This window comes from Podarcis filfolensis (genome assembly GCF_964270895.1).
Source record: "Podarcis filfolensis genome assembly, chromosome: 9".
Taxonomy (NCBI): domain Eukaryota; kingdom Metazoa; phylum Chordata; class Lepidosauria; order Squamata; family Lacertidae; genus Podarcis; species Podarcis filfolensis.
Genome location: NC_139610.1, coordinates 10,463,131 through 10,482,200, shown reverse-complemented (window position 1 = coordinate 10,482,200; position 19,070 = coordinate 10,463,131). Strand labels below are relative to the sequence as shown.

The following is a 19,070-nucleotide window of genomic DNA, read 5'->3' as shown; positions in this document are numbered from 1 at the left end:
CTTCTCTTTTGCTTGAATTTATTGTTTCTGAATTGTTTGTTGATTGTTTTATCTGTTGCAGCTTTACTAATTTATTTTTCTCATCCACCTTATGAATGCTTGCGATTAGGAGAGGTATCAATATTTTAAATAAATATTATGAAGTTGGAAGGCAATTATATAAAAAATAGGTTAGTCTTTTAAGGTGCTACAAGATGCTTTTGCCTTTCTGGGCTGTTCCCGGAGATTGGAACTCCCTCCCTAGAGAAGCTAGACTTTTTTTTTTTTTAAATAATTTTTATTAACAGGCCAATCACATCACATTATTCAAATCACATTGGTTCCAAATTATACAGCCAAATTTTAAATTTTTGAAGGTACCCATATATCAAGCTCCGCACGAGTCCAAAATTCCGGATAAGTGCAGGCATCACTTATTTTACTGCATTAATTAATCAGTTCTATCCAGTTCAATCCGGATAGTCCTTTATTATTTTCTTTCTCATCTTGTTGTAGTCATATATTCCTTTCTTTGCGATCTCTGATGATTCTCAAAAGCAGGCTGAAAGCTGGCGTCTCTGTGTGGGTTTTATACTCTTCAGAAGCTATATCAGCCCAGGACAGCCTCTGTTCGACACTTCCGTAAACAAAATTAATCTTCGGTTTGTCCTTTATTTTTCCAGGCTAGCCAAATAAATCAAATAGATCAGGGGGCTCTGTCAGGTCAAACTTTCAGTTCCATCACTCCTTCTCTTTCCAACAATCCTGATTCTCCTCCCCCACCTTTCTTTCTCCGGCAGCCTGTCTTGACGAAACGCCATTTTTTAACTGCGTCATAAAAAATTCTCACCGTTCACCAATCTTCTCTCCTGTTATATTCCACTTCCCCACACAGTTCTTAAAATCCTGCTTATGATTCTTAAGAAACGCGACGATCTTGTTTCTTTCTGGGGTGGAGGGTTATTTTTGTAACATCATATAAAGAAGAAAAGAAGGTTTTTCCTCCACCCCCCCTTCATTCCAAACATACAGTCTCTTGGTGGTGACACATCAAAAGATTTACTTATCCATCCGTCGCTCCCAATCGCAGAGATCCATTACTCAGCAGCCTTATCGTCGAGCTTTGCTTGATATATGTGCTTCAGCCTCATTTCCAATCATCTGTTTCCAATTATAATTCCGAGCTGAAGCAACCAGCACGCTCTGATTGGAATCGGCGTCAGGAAGAGCTGACTTCACCGAGGGCTCGTGCCAAGTGTTCGGCACCCCCGTCTCTCGGATCAGGGGGTGCATTGTGAACACCGCTGGCAAGACAGGGCCCCACCACATCCTGGGGGGAAGGGAAGGCTGCCTACTTCCCATAGCAGCCCCTAAATTACCTCGTGTGGGTCAGAGAGATGTTATTGTCGGCCATCTTCCAACGCGCCACCTGGTGGCCCCCGATAGAGAAGCTAGACTTTCTTCCTCCTTGCTGTCCTTCCATCAGCAGGTGAAGACTTCCTTGTCCCAACAGGCTTTTTGGGAACAGGCTACTCTTAGTGAACGGGCTGGTACCATTTTAGCTTTTATTGTAAATATACGTATGATTTGAATAGATTATGTATTAATAGAATCATAGAATTGTAGCGTTGGAAGAGACCCTGAGGATCATTTAGTCCAAACCCTTGCAATGCAGTAAAATGCAGCTGTCGAACCTTGGTGTTATCAGCACCATGCTCTAACCAACTGAACTATGCTGAAACATATACAGTGGTACCTCGGGTTACAGACGCTTCAGGTTACATACGCTTCAGGTTACAGACTCCGCTAACCCAGAAATAGTACCTCGGGTTAAGAACTTTGCTTCAGGATGAGAACAGAAATTGTGCTCCGGCGGCACAGCAGCAGCGGGAGGCCCCATTAGCTAAAGTGGTGCTTCAGGTTAAGAACAGTTTCAGGTTAAGAACGGACCCCCAGAACAAATTAAGTACCGTATTTTTTGCTCTATAAGACACACTTTTTCCCTCCTAAAAAGTATGGGGAAATGTGTGTGCGTCTTATGGAGCGAAAGCAGGCTGCGCAGCTATCCCAGAAGCCAGAACAGCAAGAGGGATTGCTGCTTTCACTGCACAGCGATCCCTCTTGCTATTCTGGCTTCTGAGATTCAGAATATTTTTTTTCTTGTTTTCCTCCTCCAAAAACTTGTGGTCTGGTTCGTCTTATAGAGTGAAAAATACGGTACTTAACCCGAGATACCACTGTATATAGTTTTAATTCTGTTCCGTCCATGTTTAATTGCTTTTTAATGAATTTCCCCTGCTCCCAATTTTTTTATCTGTAGGCTACCTTAAGTCCCTGTCGAGGTAAAAGGTGGGTTATAAATAAACATATAATAATAATAATAATAATAATAATAATAATAATAATAGATACTTTCTATTTGTAGGCTAGCTCTGGAGGCTTATCAGTGCCACAGACATTGCACATTAGATAAGACTATTACTTAGAAGCAGCAATTTGAAATACAGAGCGGTAAAAGGTTTGCCCACAGCCTTTCCATTTGTCTGCTGCCCGAGGTTTCATCCATCGTTATTACTCAAGAGAAGCACTTTCTTTCCCCCTCCTTATCTGTTTATGTTATGTGTGGAAAACAGAGGGAAAGAAACGCTTAATTCATAAAATCATAGAACTGTAGAATTAGGGACCACGATCGATCGTCATCTAGTCCAAGCCCCCTGCAATGCAGGAATCTTTTGCCCAATGCAGCTCTCGAACCCACAACCCTGAGAGATGGAGAATCTGAAGGCAGCCCTGTTTAGAGAAGTTTTTCATGTCTGATGTTTTATCATGTTTTTGATATTCTGTTGGGAGCCGCCTGGAGTGGCTGGGGAAACCCATTCAGATGGGCGGTGGATAAAAAATATATGATGATGATGCCTCAACGGAGGCCTTGCGAGTTTTAAAAGCCAAATCCTGAACTTGAGAAGGATCTAACAAATAACCTTATATGGCACAAGCCACAGAAAATAACAATTTTGTTGTTTTTTCTCCAAATTTTTTTATTTGTTTTCACAACATTATAAACAAACACATAACAAACATAAATCATAGCCTTATTGAAAATTATTAACATTGTTAAGTGACTTCCTCGCTTCCCCTTGGTTGAATTTCATTGCATATCCTTTTAACGGTTTTCCAAATCACAGTTCTTCCAAAATTTAACTTAAACATTCACATCCTTAGATCTCCACATTATGAAATTAAACATATTAATTCCTCACTTCACATAAATAAAATCCTAAGCCAATTAGGTATCTGCAAGCTGTTTTCGGTTAATTTGACTTAACATATTTAACTAAGTAATCATTAAATTTAATCCACTACTCCTGATACGCAGCAAATAACAAATTTGAGGCGCCTCCAGGGTCGCCTATTGCGCATCCCTAGGCTTGGATGTGAAGGCACAAGTATCTGCCTCGCGAATAAACGGAAGGTCATAGAGGGCTGGAGAAATAAAATGATGATGTCTGTATTAAGGACCCTCCCCTTCATCTATAGCGCCCGGCGGGCCGTCTTTTTATTTTATTTATTTATTTAAAAAGCAGACGGGAACCCAGGCGCATGCCGGAACGCCAGTGCTGGGGGATTAGGTTTCCGGCCGGAGCTTTAGCCCCAGCCGTACCTCCTCCTCCTCTCCTCGCGGCTGCCGAGGCCGCTTCCTTCCGGCCGCCATTTTAGCTTGAGCTTTCCCTTGCCTCTCTCTCTCTCCCCATCTCCCTCTCTCTCTCTCTCCGCGGCCTCCTCGCGGCCGCCTGCCCTGCCGCCCCCGGCCATGTCCAAGCGCCACCGCCTCGACCTCGGGGAGGACTACGGCTCCAACAAGAAGCGGCTCGCCGCCCCCGATGGGTAAGGAGGAGGAGGAGGAGAAGCGGCGGCGGCGCCTCCCCGCTCAACGAGCACATTCCTGCTCTCCGGCTCCCTCAGCGCCGTTGTTCGGCGAGGAGGCCGCGCTGGGCGGAGGGAGCAGGCGGGGAGCCGGCGGCGCCCAAGGCAGGCGGGCCCCTTCTCCCCGCCGGACGCGCTGCGGCCTCCCTGGAGGAGGCTGGCCCGTAGCCAGGCCGGGCCGGCGGCCCCTTTGTGTCCCTCGGCCTCGGTGCTGCCAAGGCTCCCTTTCCGCGCGGGCTCCCAGCGCGCCCCCGGCTCCCTGCCTGCTCGCTCCTAAAACCGCCAGTTCTTCGTCGCGGCTGCTATTATTATTATTATTATTATTATTATTATTATTATTATTATCTCCCTCACGACGGGAAAATGCAAATTCTTCGTCGCGGCTGCTGCTATTATTACTATTGTTATTATTATTATCCTCTCCCTCACGGCGGGAAAATGCAAATTCTGCTATTAATGTTATTAATAATAATAGTAATAGCAACAGCAGCAACGCAGAATTTGTATTTTCCCGTCGTGAGGGTGATTATAATTATAGTAATAATAATATCATTTCCCTCACGACGGGAAAATGCAAATTCTTCGTTGCGGCTGCTGCTATTATTATTATTATTATTATTATTATTATTATCTCCCGCACGACAGGAAAATGCAAATGAGAATCGACTAAAATATTGGGGGGGCGGCAGTCATCATCAATCTCAAGACTCGGCACACGCGCACCATTTGAATAACCATGCCCATCCACTTTAGGGGGAGCCAGCCTCCTGAAATATTTTATTTTTTTGGTGGGGGGGGGGGGAGAAAAGGACCTCAGCCCTTAGTTGGCTCTTATGATGAGAATATAAAATGCATAATAAATCGAAAGTTTTGTGTTCTCCACATACCCCCCCACCTGCCATATCTGCTTCAGCCAACTAAAAGACCAGCAGGGCTTCAGAAAGCACATGGCTTTGTGTTTCTCTCTTGTGGGACTACAATTCCCATCAACCCTAGCTAAGCAAGGCCAGTGGTTGGGGGTGGTGCGAGTTGTAGTCCCCACAACATCTGGGGGGGGGGCAAGTTTGAGAAGCACTGAATTGTAGGGGGTGTTGCCTACACATTGTGCCAGTTTTATGGGGGAAGGCTGTACAGTGGATGCTCGGGTTGTGAACGTGATCCGTGCGAGAGGCATGTTTGCAACCCGCAGCGTCGCATCTGTGCACGCGCGGGTTGCGATTCGGAGCTTCTGCGCATGCACAAAGCACGATTTAGTGTTTCTGCGCATGCACGAGCGCCAAAACCCGGAAGTAACCCATTCCGGTACTTCCGGGTTTCAGCGCGTACGTAACCTGAAAACGCGCAACCTGAAGCGTCTGTAACCCGAGGTATGACTGTAAGTGAGAAAACCAGGGTTCAGCCTCTCTTCCATGTGCAGCTGGGAAATGTTTAGAAATCTGGAGAGCCACTTCCGCTTCAGTGTGGACACAACACTGATAGGGGTGGGGGGAATAGATTATTGTTCTAACAAAGGGTACCTTTGTTTGGCTTTGTTTTTCTTTTTGTGCTTTGGAGACGAGCATGTTTTGTAGATAGGAGCCCGCTTCACCCAGTATTTTAAGTTACCGTATTGGTACGTTGTTGGGAGTGCAGCCATCATCGTCCCTGACCATTGGGCCATACTGACTGGGTCTGATGGGAGCTGCAGTCCCAACAAGTATCAGGAGCCCCACAGGTTCCTCACCTTGGTAAGTGTGTGCACACATATATTCTCAAGTACAGAGATAAAAGGGAGTGGGGTGGGGGGAAGGTGTGTTGTACAGAGTTAGGCAGAACGTTGAAAATAGTGACGAGGGTGGCTCTGTGGTCTAAACCCTGACCATTGGTCCTGATAGCTAGGGATGATGGGAGTTGAAGTCCAACAACTGCTGGAGACCCACATTTCAGAAAGGCTGCTTTATCCTATTAATGCGAAGTTCACTCAGGAACCTTTGGTGATGGACTTTGTTGAAGTAAGGTAAAGGTAAAGGGACCCCTGACCATTAGGTCCAGTCGTGGCCGACTCTGGGGTTGCGGTGCTCATCTCGCTTTATTGGCCGAGGGAGCCGGCGTACAGCTTCCAGGTCATGTGGCCAGCATGACCAAGCCGCTTCTGGCGAACCAGAGCAGCGCACGGAAACGCCGTTTACCTTCCCGCCGGAGCGGTACCTATCTATCTACTTGCACTTTGACGTGCTTTCGAACTGCTAGGTTGGCAGGAGCAGGGACTGAGCAACGGGAGCTCACCCCGTCACGGGGATTCGAACCGCCAACCTTCTGATCGGCAAGTCCTAGGCTCTGTGGTTTAACCCACAACGCCACCCACATCCCTTGTTGAAGTACAGTTGAAGTACAGGCTATGACTATTTTATGGCCTTACATGTGCTCCGCTGTGGGGGGGGGGGCGTTCAGGATCGTTGCCTGTATTTAATGTCCATTGGATAACATCCACAACACAGCCAGGATATGGATATTATGTTGTTCTTTGTAGGTTTGTATGGCATATACTGGGCATTTTCCTTTTGAATGTCACTTTATTCATGAACGGAAACATTTTCATATGTTGCAAAGCATGTGTTGCACAGATTTTGCACAGGGCCTTGGTTATACCTGACACTGATAGTTTGATGTTGAAGCCAGTCATCAGGACTCCATGAATTCTTTTGAGGTAGGCCAGTAACACTGTGTCCTGGAAGCGTTGGGGTAACCTTTAATAATAATAATAATAATTCTGCAAAGATCTTTTCATAAATGGAGAAAAGCTAGTGCAATGCCAATACAGATGGGGGTCTTTGTATTTCAACAGTGTGAATATTCCATACCACTAGTGCCCCCAATACAAAAAGGCTCACCTCTGCATCACCGCAAGCCAAAAATCATTAAGTTGTAGCAAGACTAATTGGGAACCATTTGATCTTAAACTTAATGCTCTTAACAAGCTGTTGGGTGAGGGGGAGGATTCAGTCATTCAGGTAACCTGGTCCAGAATTGTTTAGGGCTTTGTAAGTATATAATATGATCTTGAAATCAGCTTAATGGCTAATAGGCAGTCAGTTCAGATCCCTGAGGATAAACTTGATATGTTTTCACAAGGACCACCTCTCAGACTCTGGCATTATGGACCAGCTGCAGCCTCTGGACCATCCATAAGGAAAGCCCCATAAGGCTTTCACAGTAGTCTAAACATGGGGTATCCCTGTTCAGTAAAATGACACAGTTTATATAGTGGAGGAAGCTGGCAATAGGCACTCTTTGCCGTGGAGATCACTGTGTGTTTGTTCCATCAGAGGGAGTGCAATCCCATCTAGAACAACCAAAATGCCTCATTCTCTGACCTGAGAACCACTACTCATCGTGTCTCTGACGTAAAGGGACTCCTGACTGTTAGGTCCAGTCACGGACGACTGGGTTGTGGCGCTCATCTTGCTTTATTGGCTGAGGGAGCCGGCGTACAGCTTCCGGGTCATGTGGCCAGCATGACTAAGCCGCTTCTGGCGAACCAGAGCAGTGCACGGAAACGCCGTTTACCTTCCCGCCGGAGCGGTACCTATTTATCTACTTGCACTTTGACGTGTTTTTGAACTGCTAGGTTGGCAGGAGCAGGGACCGAGCAACGGGAGCTCACCCCGTCATGGGGATTTGAACCACCGACCTTCCGATCAGCAAGCCCTAGGCTCTGTGGTTTAGACCACAGCACCAACTGTGTCCCCTGTCGCTGAATTAGCAGTATTCAATTTCAGTTTATTAACTTAAGTTGGATTGTCAGCTATTGTTGTTCTTAAGTTGGGATAGCCTGGCTTCAGTTGTTCATGCTCTTGTGACCTCCCATCAGGACTACTGCAATGTGGTGTTCATGGGGCTTCCCTTGAAGATAGTCCAGAAGCTGCAGCTAGTAGAGAAAATGGCTGCTAGGTTGGTAAGACCTAGCGCTGGCTGCCGTTGTGCTACCAGACCCAATTCTAGGTACTTGGCACTTGGGTAGGGTAAAGGGACCCCTGACCATTAGGTCCGGTCGTGACCGACTCTGGGGTTGTGGCGCTCATCTCGCTTTAATGGCCGAGGGAGCCGGCGTACAGCTTCCGGGTCATGTGGCCAGCATGACTAAGCCGCTTCTGGTGAACCAGAGCAGCGCACGGAAACGCCGTTTACCTTCCCGCCGGAGTGATACCTATTTATCTACTTGCACTTTGACGTGCTTTCGAACTGCTAGGTTGGCAGGAGCAGGGACCGAGCAACGGGCGCTCACCCCGTTGCTGGGTTCAAACTGCTGAACTTCTGATCAGCAAGTCCTAGGCTCTGTGGTTTAACCCACAGCGCCACCACTTGGCACTAAGCCTTAAAAGACAGTAAGCCTTAGGACAGGGACTGCCTTATCATGGAAGCCTTTTTTGACTGAAAAGCAGAACAAAAATAGCTTTAAATATTTATTTTTTTACCTGTATCCCAATCCTGATTTACAAAACTGATGCTTCTTAGTAGTTAGATGTTAGTTATTCACCCTGAGCAAATGGGCTGTTTTGATCATACCCATAACTGTATTTGGTTGCTGGTATTCACGCAGTCCACATGTAGTGGAAAAGTAATGGTTCCCACCATGAAAGCAAGTCACCGGGAGCATGCCTTCCCACTGCAAAAGGAAGCAGCTTCTGTTATGCAACTGTGAGGAGGACACTGAAAGTTTCTATTTTATTTTAAACCACCTTTCCCTGGGATAATTGAACTTGGGGGAAATGTGGTCTGCCCAGGCGTGGGCAAGCTGTGTCCCAAGAGCTGCATGTGGTCCTCAGCCTAATTCTCCCTCTGGGGATGCCCAGAGTGGAAGGTGAGGAAATATGGGGGGTACACCAGAAATGGATGGTGCAGTAGGAGGAGGATAGGAAATCCTCTGAAAGTGATTAGTTCAGACCTCTGGTAAGAGCAAGCGGTCCTTTGGCAACTGCTGGGAAAGGAGGGGAAGGGAAGAGAAAGAAGGAAAGCGGGTGGCAGAGAAAGGAAGAAAAGATGACCCCATCCACTTTTTACTCTGGTTTTGCACCCACTTCTACCTTGAGAGAATGCAGACCTTGACAGAAAAGTGTTTCCTCTTCCTAGTTTAGTGGCCAGTGAAAAGAGGCCAAAATCAAAGTGTGGTGTCAAATCGTCATTTGGTCTCCAGTCATAGTTTAAAGGAATCACACTTCCCCAAGGCTCACAGTTGTTCTTTGTGTTACTGAGAAACCATGATTTCCTATTCTGTTTCAACAGAACAAGTGGGTATGTAGAGGCGGGTAATTGACTCTTCACCCACTTGGATTGCATGTGGCAATGCCATAGTTTGCAGTAGTTCATACTGATGTGGTAATGTTGATGTGCTGCTGTACTAATAGAACAGGGGTCCCTAACCTGCGGCCCATGGGCCGGAAGCAGCCCACGGAGGTCGTTTAACCGGCCCGCGAGCTGCCCCCAAACTGAGCCGCCCACTCGGTGAGTCCCCATCTGCTGCAGTAAATTGTGGCACTGGAAATCGCTTCTGTGCATGCCCAGATGCCAGAAATAGCTTCTGCGCAGACACCATTTTCAGTGTGCGCATGCACAGAAGTGATTTTTGGCGCTGCGGATATGCGCAGACGCAATTTCCGGTGTTGCATTGCACCGGCCCGGCCCATGGAGGATCTGGCCCATACCCAGTAAGCTTTGCCGACCCCTGTAATAGAAGTCCTGAGTCTACTCATTTTGGTTGCACACGACCATACATACCTAAGCTGGTATAGGTGGAGCAGTTTCTGCAATTGGTCCTATATAGTTTGCTTATTTAAAATATTTATGTACCACTTGGCAGGTGGATCTCACAAAGTAGTTTTGTTTCCTGCCAGTGGGGTCCCTTCTTGGTATGGTGACCCTCAAGTCCAAATGTGCTTGGCATAGTGACCCATTGTTTTATTGTCACATGAATTTTTGACCATCGGTCTTCAGCGGCTATTGATTATGTGCATTTTAACTACAAGGTTGCCATTACTTGAGGCATCCAAGAAAAAAAATACTGAACACCCCTATTAATGTGGAATTTTTTGAAATATTTATAGTGCTTACAAAATTATTCAGTTTTTTTATAGGAGTGTAAGAACACCAAGCATCTGATAGCAAGATATTGCTTCATAAGCTATAAAAATATTCTTAAAACATACAGCTGCACAGGCAGTGCTAGATATAGCAAACTTAGAATATTTTTAATAGTTTTATTCACTATAAAGTCCATTTTGGCAAGTGTAAGTGGTATGGCTGTGCTTTCATTTTGCCAACAAGTAGGTCAGTGTGGGGTTTGATGATTGTGAGACATAGTCTCAGATCATTATTAATGTATAAGATAAAGATATTATTTCTTATTTCAACTAAGCAAACTTCAAATTACCCTTGACTTAACTATTGGCTAATCCTGGCAGTAGATCCAGTGACAGTTTGCCACAAGGTTCTTGTAGGGGGAGTTGTTTTGAGTGACTATAACAGCTTGCCTCTTATGGTGTGAGTATCTTGTGATGAACTGTTACTAGATCTGCTGCCAGTCGCCAAGCATTAAAATATAAGACTCAAGCCTTTCTGCTGTACAGTTACAAGTGTCAATACAGCATTATAATATCCCTTTACCTTTTTAAAAATAATATGCCAAGACGCTATAAGAGGTATTCATCATACCAGTTAAGGATTAAAAGCCATAATTATCTGGGTTATACTTTTAAAGACTGCAACCCATTTGCAGAGGCATTGCAACCAACTAGCAGGTTGTGACACACAGGTTGGAAATACTGCTTTAAATGGCTTCAGCAAACAGCTAGAGTGGACTTCGTACTTCACATTTGTAACTACGCACCACCTAAAAAGTAAGGAGTAGCACTAACAATATTTGTATGTATGTATGCATGTATGTATGTTATAGAATAAATCAAAGGAAGTTATAGTATCAGTTGATCAATAATAATCAATACTATACTATCACCAGTGCATAACCCTTGTATTTAAAGCAGGGTGGTCATCTTAGTCAGTTGGTTGAATTTATATAGCAATATAAGCATAATCTTGCCTTTAGATCATGTATATGTGAGTGTTGTAGTAGCATAATCTTAGGTAATTCCCTCTTTGGTCTGAGAGAATAGTCTCTTTTAAGATGAGACTTGCCAAGAGAGAAGTTAAAACATCTGCTGCCTAATTAATCAGGTCAACTTTTTGATTGTTCAAAATATTTATGGAAAATTAAATGTTCCCATCTAAATCTAAAGGCATTTTCCTGGAAGTTAATGCCACATATAATATGCACCAGTGGTTTGAAGGAGGTGGGTTGAACTAGGTTGTGCCTCCATCATAGTTAGTTAACAGCATCACCACCACTGATTCTTTGTTTTATCTACTTTGTTGAGCTTTTCTCATTTCCTGGCTCTCTTTCGACATCTATGGAAATAACTAAAAGTAGCCCTGTTTGGAAAGATGAGGATAAAAACGTCCCCGGGTCTGACTGCTAAGATACCCAGTGATATACCGTATTTTTCGCCCTATAGGACGCACTTTTTCCCCTCCAAAAATGAAGGGGAAATGTGTGTGCGTCCTATGGGGCGAATGCAGGCTTCGCGGACCTCTCCGCAAGCAGCGGGAGCGCTCCCGCTGCTTGCAGAGAGTTCCCTGCATGCTGAAGCCTGCGCTTACTGAGCTCAGCGCGTCCAGGCTTCGCGGACCTCTCAGCAAGCAGCGGGAGCCAGCGCTGGGCTCCCACGGCTTGCAGAGAGCTGCCTGTTTGGGGGCTGGGGTCGGGGGAAGCTCGGGCTTCCCCCGCCCCAGCCCCGCGCCGGGGGGGGGCGGAAATAATTTTTTCCCCTTTATTTCCCCCCAAAAACACTAGGTGCGCCTTATGGGACGGTGCGTCATATAGGGTGAAAAATACGGTACTCATCACTCATATTCTATTGCTGTTGATATTATGCTGGTCTATTATGGTGTATAGACTCGTAGTAAGATTTAAAAACTTCTTTGTTTCTACCACTAGTCTGCTGTCAAAAACTGGTTGCTTATATGAGTAGTATTTTTACTTAGAAGCAGATACTCTTTTCCGCATTAGCAGAGAATAGCTCCACACAATACTACCATATACATAAAACATGGAGTTGTTGCAAAAGATGCTATCCCATATCCCTGGTAAGATTCCTTTTTCTGTGTCATTGTCATATTGTGTCTTCCACTGACATCTTTGGCTTGGAAGTGGGGAAAGAGAGCCAAACACAAATCCTTAATTTTACAGTTGCTCCTGTGTCTTTAAGCAAATTGGAGTGGAAAAGGCAGATGGTCTTCATTACGAGAATTCTTGGATTGTGGTGCTAGGTAGTATATAGGCTGTATGTCGTTGGATGTGGATGTTCTGTTATAACAAATTTAGTATGCAGGATTGTTCAAGAGATCCATGAATTGAAAAAAAATCAAACTTGATTTATATCAATAATATACATATCCATATGACCAGTTTGGATGCTTTTCAGTCGTTTCTCCAGTGATTGCAGACAGCTTGCCTTAAACACAAGACCACTGCAGATTGCCTCTTGAAACAGGCAATTTTGGGTGTGTTATAGATGTGCTCTCCATTCATGTGGAGCAATGGTGAAGCCCAAGAAACATGGCCAGTGCCCTGATAGTGCACCCTAGAACACCTGTAGGAATCATGTGCCTTACCTGGGATTCAGTTGTAGATATATGGAGGTTCCTTGGCAGATGTCAGTGTGGAAGGAATTTCCTGGGGTTGGGGCGTTTGAAACCCTGGCACTTAATTCCTGAGTGCTTATCTGCTTCAAATAGAAAGCTTTCATGCCCTGTATTGGTATTTTCAGATTTGCAAAGCAAGGCAGAACAGAAATTGAATATCCTAATTTTTATAGGCTTAGTTCATGACGAAGCTGTTCTGAAAACCCAGAATGACTTGTCTATCTTTGGTTATCATCATCATGGCAAATCATTCTAGAATATCTTACGTAGAGGGAAAGGTAATCTAGAACCAATAGAAACATGGGCTTGTTTATTTCCAATAAGGAAATTTTGTAATAGAGAGCCTTTACTATGGTTATTTCAATGTAACTTATCTTTCTTTGTCCTGGAAATCACTTAGGAAGGATCGAGATCGTGAACGGGATCGTGATGACCGGTCCAAAGACCGTGACAGGGATCGAGATAGAGACCGTGACAGGGAAAGAGATAAGGAAAAGGATTTACGCCCATCAACCAATTCTGCACTCCTTCCTGGTGTTGGGTTGCCACCTTTAAAGCCAGCTGTCCTTCCACAGGGTATTAATCCATTTACAAATCTACCACATACACCTCGTTACTATGAAATCTTAAAGAAACGACTTCAGCTCCCTGTCTGGGAATATAAGGAAAGATTTACTGATATTCTGATCAGACACCAGTCTTTCGTACTTGTTGGTGAGACAGGTTCTGGCAAAACAACACAGGTAAGTTATTTTTCCAACCTTTATTCATTTGTAAAGATTTTGTGGTGTGCGGCAAGTGTTAAATGTTTGGAAGGATTCTGTGAAAGTATTAAGTGTTGTACTAGCAATATTTCAGTGTCCTTAACGAAATTCGCTGTGCAGTGACACATCACAGGTCTTACCCTTTTGAGCAAGATCTGTTTAATGAACCTTTCAGTTGCTTAATGACTAGAAAATGATGTAATGAGATTTCACTCTCCTCCCCCACCTCTGGTAGTCTGTCTGTCTCTTCAGGGTCTGTTACCTTTTCATAAAAGGTTCAGTGATGTTTGAATTGCTCAATACAAGCCTGTGTTAATCTACAAATAACTGCTATTCTGGTTATTTGGATGTGGTGGACTTAGAATAATGGTCAGAAAGTATGGGAAGGCACTTACTCAAACCGTATTTTTCTGAAGCTGGCTACTGGCTTAATGGAAAAACAACAATGTATTCCAATTCTTATTCATTGATAGCAACTGAATTGCTTTGTTTTATATCCTTTGACAGTATAAAATGACTGTTTGTTGCCTATGTAGATTGCCGTCTAGTTTGTAGTAGTGTTAGATCTAATCCTCTAGAAAGAATTATGTTGCTGATACAGGTGTGGAGAACATACTGCTCTCAAAAGTCATAGGTGCAGGGCTCATTGTTCTCTGGGAGTTCACATAAAGGACAATATTTTAAATGCTACACAGAAACAGACTTGTTACAAGAACAATATGTTCTGGTATATTTGCTCTTAATTTTCAATTTATATATAAATCTCATTTCATCAGCTTTGCAACCATTGGCCCTATAGGTATCAGTGAGATTTCTGACAGTGGTGAAGAATTTTCTGTGCTTGGGCCCTTTGTAGTCTGTCAAAGGGAGATATTCAGAATCATAGAATTGTAGAGTTGGAAGGGACCAAGAGGGTTATCTAGTCCAACTCTCTGCAAGGCATGAATCTTAAGAAAACATCCACATATGCTGGTAAAGGAATGCTTCAGTACTTAATACTCAGTACATTCAGAACTATCAGTTTTGGGGCATGGCCATGAAGGAAAGAATATGGCCGCTTAAACTTTAAGCTCTACTCCAAGGCCCAGAGCAACAGCTTGGAGCAAGAGCCTGCTGTCCAAAAACCCCAAACCTTGAAGAAAGGAGAGAGGAATTCAAAAGGATTCCGAAAAGCCGAAAATGAAAGGCCTCACTCAATTCTTTCTGCACATAGATAGAAAGCTCACTTCCCCAAGGACACTAATGCAGGCCGAAGCCAAGATGGCACCTCTCTCGAAAGAGGTGTCTTCCTCACTGGAGAAAGAAAATGGTAACAATGTCTTAAGAGAGGAATTTGCAGCCCAACAAGAAGCCATAAAGGAGCCATAAAATACTCAGAAAGAACTACGCAGTGCTTCCAATGGAAACGAAACTGGCAGAATGTAACAAGAGGCTTTACTCCTTAATGGAAACAACTGCAGCAACAAAAGATTAAGGCAAATCTATGATAAAAAGTTCAAAGAATTGCAAAAAGAAAATATAGATATACGAAGATGCAGAAAATAAAAATAGGAGAATTAATTTACGTTTTCATTCTTCTGAAGAGGGAGTGGAAGAGAGTGAATGATCCTGCACAGTTTATTGCCTCTTGGCCTAAATCACTGCTTCCAGACCTCATAATCTCGGCTGATTATTTTGAATGGGTACACAGAGCACTTGAACCCAAACTGAGAGAGGGAGCTCCCCTCATGATGTAATTGTCTGCTTTGCCCGTTACAAGAAGGAGGAAATGTGGAATAAATGGAGAAACCTAATACCCATAACATATAAAAACAGCCCAGTTGCGGTGATGGAGGAACTGGATTTTGGAACACTCAAGAAAAGGAAAAACTCTCTGTGCTTGCATGATTAAACAATAAGCTGGAATTAAGTAATGTTTGGGCTTTTCCTTCTGTCTTATCATCATGAGAGGAGCAGCACAGCTCAAAGCAACAAATAGACTCCGAGCAACAGATCTCCTCAACAGTCTTGGAATCAACCTGCCTCTGGCATGGCAGCTAGGAGAGGCAGTGGAAGAAGGAACACTCTGACCTTTCCAATGGAGGTTGGGAGGATGCAAACAGGAGAAAAAGATCTCGCAAAAGCCTGACACGTAACAGCCCAGGAGACCACTACAACACACCAAGCAGATTCCTATGTCCTGCTTCCTAAGACAGACGGATGCCAACAACAACAGCAACCAACATGAGACCAAGAAATATGGACTAAATCTTCACTGTTTTGGCTAACCCAATTATCAGTAAGGCAGCCACAAGACCAATAGCCTTATTTGAAAGACTTGCAAATTCCTTCTGAGAATAAGGTCTAGATGTAACACCCACAATCTACATAGAATTCTACTCAGTGCATTGAGAGCTGGACCATAAAGAAGGCTGATCACCGAAGAATTGATGCTTTTGATTTATGGTGCTGGAGGAGACTCTTGAGAGTCCCATGGACTGCAAGAAGATGAAACATCCATTCTTAAGGAAATCAGCCCTGAGTGCTCACTGGAAGGACAGATTGTGAAGCTGAGGCTCCCATACTTTGGCCACCTCATGAGAAGAGAAGACTCCCTGGAAAAGACCCTGATGTTGGGAAAGATGGAGGGCACAAGGAGAAGGGGACGAGATGGTTGGACAGTGTTCTCGAACCTACGAACATGAGTTTGACCAAACTGCGGGAGGCAGTGGAAGACAGGAGTGCCTGGCGTGCTCTGGTCCATGGAGTCATGAAGAGTTGGACATGACTAAATGACTAAACAACAACAGCAACAATCCAGCTGACAGTAATCCATCCCAGCGCCTCGCCACATAACTGGAGGGGCTGCCCCACACACGTTATATATCTCCACATGTGGGAATATACAGAAGTTCAACCTTTCTGGAATTTGATACTTCAGTACATTAATAAAATAACAAAAAATAGAAGTTGAACCAGAATTAGCTTTATTAAATGCATTTGAAGACAACAGTCTGGATTTACATAATAAAGAATTAATAAGTCATTTATTACAAGTGGTGAGATGCAACATAACCAGATAATGGAAAGACCTTTCTGGTAGAACGATAGACAATTGGTACAAAACAGTTTGGGAAACAGCCGTCCTTGAGAGATTAAAAAATAAAATACAGTTGACATGTGGACAGATCAAGAAAGACGGCTTTCCTCTTATGTGGTTTAAAATTTCATAACATATGCCAGTATTTCAGAAAATGAACAATCCCCCTCATCAGCATTTGGCTCAAGCTGGTTGATCTAAATTTAAATTTAAGCATAAATTATTATCTTAACTTTGAGTCAATATACTAACACTTTATACTGTTTCATGGGTAACATATAGGAAAAATGAGTATTACTCATACTTAATCTAAGCACAACCACAAGGGTTCCTCATGGGCATTTTAGCTACGTGGTATTGAATGTTACCTGTTCAATCTTTCTTCCCCCTTTGTTTTTTATTTTTATTTTAACCTGTTCACAAACCAATAACTTACACATGGACTTTTTGAGCCATAGATTGTAGATATTACTGCAAATTGTTATTCCAAAAAAAGGTGAAGAATCAGTTTTGTAGGAAAGAACTCGGCTCTAAAACAAAGAGGAAAAGTATGATACAGTGAATATTTGTGTTCTTGTTAAAGAGTCATCAGGGTCTAACATCTTGGGTATCTAAAATACAGTACATATTTTATTATAGGCTAGGATGTTACGACTATCAAAGTGACTATCAAAGCTATTCGTCTTCTGCATTCTTTGATGAATTCGGAACAATTTAGCCTTTTCTTTCTTGTGGAGGCATCTAGCTTCCATTAAATGGAAATACAGCAAAGAATCAGGGTCCAGATGATGGTTTGCCGAGTGGTAACATGTGATGCAGGTTTTGTTAAGAGTGGAACCAAAAATTCTTAATGATCTTCATGGCAGAGTGAGGATTTGGGCCTGTCCCCCTGATTCCAGCCCAATACTCTTCTCACTAGACTGATGTTTTCTAGTGGTGCTAAGTTTTGTGAGTGAGTAATTCCTTATGCTTGTCATATTTTTATTTCAAGACTCATTGTGTGACGGTCGTGCCAGCTGCCTAGGCTGCCTCCAGATGGGTGGCTACCAGAAGTATGCACTTTTTCAGTGTGTACATTACACTGTATGTTCTGTCCACACCATGACATTCTGCTGTAGATCAAGCCATTTGAGGTTCAACACACATACAGTAGAACATGCATGCTAGGTGCCATCACCCCCCCTTTAATCAGTAATTAAATTGATTAAATGCTCTTGCATCATAAATTACCGCTATAGCAGCAGGGTATTATAGCACTGCACTTCTCTTTCATAAAGTGTTTCAGCGGAAATTTAAAAATTGGTTTTTAAAAAATAAAATGGCATTTATTTCCGGAAATGTCACTTCCCACCTCTTAAACAGCGCTTTGGAAAAGACAGAAGAGTAACACTTAAAGTGGAGATTGAACCACTCTTCCATTCTTCTAAAAAAGGGCAGGCTTTCTTCCAGTCTGAAAAAAGATAGAAGAACCTCGGGGGCGATACAGAATGACAGTGATTAGATGACACTGTTGTGTGGATATACAGTAAAAAGTGAATGAAGCTTGGGAATTCCACACTATAGATACCTAATGTGAAAGTAGTGTGGTAAGTTGTATAATACCTTATGTGAAGTGCTTAGCAAGGTCTGCCTGAAAAGTGATAAATAAATTATGTTAGTAATAATAATAGTTGGGATCCTTACAGCAATATTTGGATTTTATTTTGACATATTAGTTTGACAGGGTATCTGTCCTAAAGTAATCTTCATGCAGCTCTGCAAAAACTCTTGCATAATTGCACTAGACTAAACCATTGCCAAAAACATATCCCTAATTGATATTATAGCTTTTGTTCTGGCTTGCTGTTTGTAGCTATGTCTTAAATGGCCAGCCTGTTGGTTTTAGGAACACACACTGCCTCAGTGAACTGACAGGGTATAACACCTGCTTTCATAATAGCCACATTTAAAGTTATTTTCAAATGCGCAAACACAACAACAAATATAGCAGATAGATCAGGCATTCATTCTTTTTTGCCACAAGTCAGGATTTCATTTTGTCAATAGTGCTTGCCAATCATTTGTGTCAAATCTCCTTATCCAGGAGCATATAAGTAATAAGACTAGAGTAATTCAGTCTCCTGTAATCTTTATATGGGATACGATTGTTTTTCCTCTCGAAAGAATGCTAGAGGAAATGTATAGAAAATTGCATAGCTGAAAGCTCTCCTTAGCTTGCTAGAAAGAGGCTATAGCAGATTTTTCCACCACTAGGGAAGATCTTGTTAACCAAAGGGTGGTAGCCAGGATGTTCTTAACTGTAGGATTAAGCATTCATTGGAATCCTCACTTGATATGGTCTCCAGTTTAATCAGGACATTTTCCAAGTACTTGCCAGCGGATTGAGTACCCGAGTTGCATTAAGTTATTTTAGTTCACATCTTTCATCTTCCTTGCTCATGTATTGAAGCATTAGGGGTCATAAAATGAAAATGTGTATCTTCTCTTCTTGAAGCAGTCACTTAAAGATCATGACGGTTTATCTTTAGTTGTTGGCTGTAGCATCACCATTAGGTCTCTGTAGTTTAAAGCTACTTTGCTTAGTCCCCGCA

The 19,070-nt window shown here is 43.2% G+C and overlaps 1 protein-coding gene and 1 long non-coding RNA gene across 2 annotated transcripts in view; one reads left to right on the top strand and one right to left on the bottom strand.

The window, feature by feature from the left end:
* Window positions 1-2,193, bottom strand: part of LOC310770370 — a 42,334-nt gene extending 40,141 nt beyond the window's left edge. Inside the window, exon 1 of the long non-coding RNA XR_014552119.1 lies at window positions 2,085-2,193. This is a non-coding gene — a long non-coding RNA (uncharacterized lncRNA). The remainder of the gene's footprint in view (window positions 1-2,084) is intronic.
* Window positions 2,194-3,654: 1,461 nt separating this feature from the next.
* The window catches only part of DHX15 (DEAH-box helicase 15), a 46,075-nt gene continuing 30,659 nt past the window's right edge, over window positions 3,655-19,070 (top strand). The window contains exons 1-2 of the mRNA XM_083630359.1: window positions 3,655-3,864; window positions 13,037-13,379. Of these exons, the coding sequence (XP_083486485.1) occupies window positions 3,791-3,864; window positions 13,037-13,379 (417 nt within the window). The 5' untranslated portion in view covers window positions 3,655-3,790. The remainder of the gene's footprint in view (window positions 3,865-13,036; window positions 13,380-19,070) is intronic.